This window comes from Entamoeba dispar, genomic scaffold, assembly GCF_000209125.1.
Source record: "Entamoeba dispar SAW760 scf_1105229459249 genomic scaffold, whole genome shotgun sequence".
In the NCBI taxonomy this organism is placed as follows: domain Eukaryota; phylum Evosea; order Mastigamoebida; family Endamoebidae; genus Entamoeba; species Entamoeba dispar.
In genome coordinates, this window is record NW_001853598.1 from 11,527 (window position 1) to 15,500 (window position 3,974).

Sequence of the window (3,974 nt, forward strand, 5' to 3'; positions counted from 1 at the left end):
TTGATCAAACAGGATTAAGATTTTTTACAGGGTGTGTAGATAAAACAATTAAAATGTATGCTCCACAATAATTAAATGATAGAAACAACATTTTGTTATTTACAAGTAAAGCATTTTTTTTTAATAAAGAAAACAAATGTTTTTTAGAATTGAATTAAAATAGCAATCGAAAATTAATTCGTTGTTGGATTAGAATCTCCTCTAAACATATGTGCAACAATATGTCCAACTATAACGACAGCAATAAGTCCAATTGAAAGGAACATAACAAAATATGGTGTTCTATAGAATAAATATTAACACAGTTATTTGATAGTAAAAATTAACAAACACTGGAATTCCTGCAGCAGTTCCAACACCAAACATTCCTGGTTGTGTAGATAATGACTTTCCTTTCCTATATGTTAACCATCGACAGTTAATATAAATAAATAATGATAGAAATTAACAAATATAAAAAGAAAAAAATAACATACTTTCCAGCCATGATAAGACTTGTATTTAAATTAATTTTTAGTTCTTTAAATTAAAAAGAAAAGTAATATTAAAATTATTATAAAATAATTTAAAAGAAATATAAAATGATGAATTTTATTAGAATATTAAAAATTTCAGAAAAACAAAAAAAGAAAATAAAAAACAAAATAGGGTTTTATATTTTAATAAGTTCAATTTTTTTTAATTACTTATTCTAATGTTTAGAAAGAATGAACAAAATCTCAATGATGCTTGTAGTCTAAGAAGTCAACGACTTAATGGACTAAGAGAAAAAAAGAGGGATGAAATGTTAAAAAAGAAAAGAACATTAGACGATAACAATTCACTACTACAAGTTATAGGACTTAATGACAATGATATTGAAATTGCTATGACATTGCTACAACAAAATAATCAATCAGCAACTATTTCTACTCTTCAAATGTTACATAAAATTTGTAATGCTCTTGGAAAACGAAGTGAAGCTGCTGAGTCACATTATTATGACTTACTTATTAATAATGGAGTTATGAGAAAGATGATAGAATTACTTAAAACAAATATTCCTATTAATTCTAAAAAAGATATTCTTTTTGTTGTTATTAATTGTTCTTCTTGTGAAAGGCATCATGTAAATGCATTATTATTCAATGGAATTATTGAAGCAACTCTACCATTATTAAATCAACCTGAATTACAACTTGACATTATATGGACTTATTGTAATATTTCATCAGAAACTGTTGATACTAGAAATATTGTATTTGAAAAGTCAGGTAAACTTATTCTTTCAATAGTACCAACTGTTTGTGATCCAGAAATTTTATCAAAGATAGCATGGTTATTTAGTAATTTTTGTAGATTTAAACCATCAATTCCAGAACAACAATTAGAACCATTTATAAATTATTTATTCAATATTTCTAATCAAGACAATCCTGATTTAGTATTACAAGCAATGACAGGTTTTGTTTCCTTATGTGAAAATAATGATAATTGTTATCGTTATGCTAATAACTTACTTCCAGTTGTAATTCGATACTCCAGATCAACAAATGATAATATTTGTCTTGCTGCTATTTCGTGTATTGGCTCCATTGCTTCTATATCTGATATTCTCATTCAGTCATTAATAGAAAATGATGTTCTTAATATTATTGCAAAAATTTTAGATCAACGTGATAATGAAATAATAAGATCAGCATTATGGACTTTATCCAATTTAGTATTTTGTTCTACATTAAACGTTGCAAATATGATCTGTTCTAATGGATTACTTCAATCAGTTATTTTTGAAGGAGCTACAACTGTATCTACACCTTTAAAAATTGAGTGTGGATGGGTATTAGTAAATGCCTTAGAAAAGGTTGATGATATGGGACTAACTTATATTTCTCAAACAGAAGGAGTTTATAATTTTATTTCACAGTTGCTTATAATTGAATTAAAGAATCGAGAACAATTTATTGAGAACTTATTGATTGGAATACGAAGGTTGTTGATATTGGGTGAAGAAATGATTAATGATGAAGGACAAAATGAAATTGCTGTTTCATTTGAAGAAGTAGATGCTGTAAATTTGATTAATAATTTGACGTTTGATGAATTTTCTTTGTCTCAGTCAATACAAAAGATTGCATCTGATATTATTTCTCAGTTTTATGATGGTTATTTTGATGAAGAAGATTTCTAATGTGATTGATTGTCAATTTTATTTTTGAAAATGGTTCATTATTCTTTCTTTTTTAATAAAATACAAAAACTAAAAAAGGGTAGAAGTTATGGGATCATCTTTGGTGTTCTTGTTTTTATTTCTTTTTTCATATCAAATAACTTCATTACCAATATTTGATGAAATAAAAGTTAAATTTATTGATGCTTATTCTTTTAAGACACAAACCAAACATAGTATTGAAGAGGTAATTCCTTGTATTCAGTTTGAAGAAACTTTTATCGTTATGTTTAGTAAATCTATCAGCGTTTACCCACTAAACTCAAAAGATAAATGTAAAACCGTTAACAGCTCCACTTTAATACAATTAATTAATGATGATACTTGGTTGTATTTTAATGTTGGAGGTAAACCAGTAACTTCAATGATAAGAGTAGGTAGTAATACTAATGTTCTTGGTATACCTCTAGGATATAAAGAGAATTCTATTTATTATCTTAATAACGAATTTCACCTTGATATTTTCTCTGATGGGTATCAACTTAGTGATGTATTAATTACTCCATATTCTATTAGTAATCAAAATGGTAATCAGCGTTATGTATTAGAAGAAAACAAAGACATAATACCACAATATTATTATTCTTATTTACAAGTCAAAGATAAAGAAGTACCTTATCAATTTATTTATAATTCTTCATTTATTACAACTTTGTTGACAAGGTCTATCTTTATTTTTGGTATTGTCATTATTTTATCTTTCATTAGTAAGTTTTCACCACAAAAAATTGATATTACACAATCACTAAACTCATTCCAACTTGCTATGTTAATTAATGGTTCTTCAGTCCTCTTAACTCTTGGAATATTCTTTATATTATTTTCTTTTTGTAATGAAGCAACATTTGATAATAACAGTTTTGGAATTATTACACTTTTCTTATTATTTTCACCATTATTTTCATGGATATATTGTTTGTGTATAAAAACTCATGCAACACCATCAAAAACAACATTATATTCATTGTTATTACAACTTATTATATTAATCTGTCATTTAATTCGAGATATACTAACACCAGAATCTATGCAATCTTTTTCTGTTTTAACTCATATTTTATTTATTATAATGCAACTCTGTGTTTTTAATTGCATAAATGGTACACTCTTTTATTATTTCTTAATAGATAATTCTTTAAATATTAATTATCCTAATATTTATTCAACACGTTCTAGTAGTATAAAATGGATTCTTTTCATTTTTGCAAGTATTTTATTTTCATTTTCACGACGTTTAATCATCCAATTAGTTGTTATCTTTCCAATACATTTCTTCTTTACAAATTATTATACAGTAGTATTAATGTATGTATTATCCATAGTAACTTTCATACAATTAGATTATATTCTTAAAATTCATATTAAATCTAATGTTTGTTTTTTTATTTGTGATTTTGTTTTAATGATTAAAAATTGATAACTTAGAATATTATAAAAACAAACCATTCTTTTTATTTCCTTTCTTTAATCTTTACTCTTTACTTTTCTTACTCAACATTAGATTCATACAGCCTTTCATCTTTCTTTAGTATTACTACAGTTACACTTTTATTGTCATACATAGACTATTCAATGACTTATTTCTTTAATTAAAAAAAAATTCTAAATTTAATTTTGCTAATTTATAACAATTTTCTAGTTTGTTTATTTAATTTTTTGTTATTTAAAATAGTTTTTGAACTAAAAGATATATTTCAATGAAGGCATTAGTTGTAATTGCTAATGGAAGTGAAGAATTAGAAGCTGTAACTATTATCGATATTCT

At 24.8% G+C, this 3,974-nt stretch overlaps 4 protein-coding genes across 4 annotated transcripts in view, besides 5 other annotated features; all 4 read left to right on the forward strand.

Annotated features, from left to right (window-relative positions):
* EDI_096690 (mitogen-activated protein kinase organizer, putative) overlaps window positions 1-71 on the forward strand; it is a gene marked incomplete at both ends in the record, with an annotated part of 831 nt that extends 760 nt beyond the window's left edge. Inside the window, one exon of the mRNA XM_001733249.1 lies at window positions 1-71. This exon is cut by the window's left edge and continues 760 nt beyond it. Coding sequence (XP_001733301.1) covers window positions 1-71 — 71 coding nt within the window.
* A 347-nt stretch (window positions 72-418) lies between these two features.
* Window positions 419-471: a sequence feature (AT_rich).
* Window positions 472-523: 52 nt separating this feature from the next.
* Window positions 524-647: a microsatellite.
* Window positions 648-650: 3 nt separating this feature from the next.
* Window positions 651-685: a sequence feature (AT_rich).
* A 9-nt stretch (window positions 686-694) lies between these two features.
* EDI_096800 (importin subunit alpha-3, putative) lies at window positions 695-2,170 on the forward strand (the record flags this gene model as incomplete). Its single annotated transcript, XM_001735565.1, has 1 exon — window positions 695-2,170. The coding sequence occupies one exon, from the start codon at window positions 695-697 to the stop codon at window positions 2,168-2,170; it is 1,476 nt and encodes a 491-aa protein (XP_001735617.1).
* Window positions 2,171-2,258: 88 nt separating this feature from the next.
* EDI_096810 (uncharacterized protein) lies at window positions 2,259-3,802 on the forward strand (the record flags this gene model as incomplete). Its single annotated transcript, XM_001735566.1, has 2 exons — window positions 2,259-3,581; window positions 3,635-3,802. The coding sequence occupies 2 exons, from the start codon at window positions 2,259-2,261 to the stop codon at window positions 3,800-3,802; spliced, it is 1,491 nt and encodes a 496-aa protein (XP_001735618.1).
* Window positions 3,318-3,359: a sequence feature (AT_rich).
* Window positions 3,794-3,880: a sequence feature (AT_rich).
* A 26-nt stretch (window positions 3,881-3,906) lies between these two features.
* EDI_096820 (protein DJ-1, putative) overlaps window positions 3,907-3,974 on the forward strand; it is a gene marked incomplete at both ends in the record, with an annotated part of 627 nt that continues 559 nt past the window's right edge. The window contains one exon of the mRNA XM_001735567.1: window positions 3,907-3,954. Coding sequence (XP_001735619.1) covers window positions 3,907-3,954 — 48 coding nt within the window. The remainder of the gene's footprint in view (window positions 3,955-3,974) is intronic.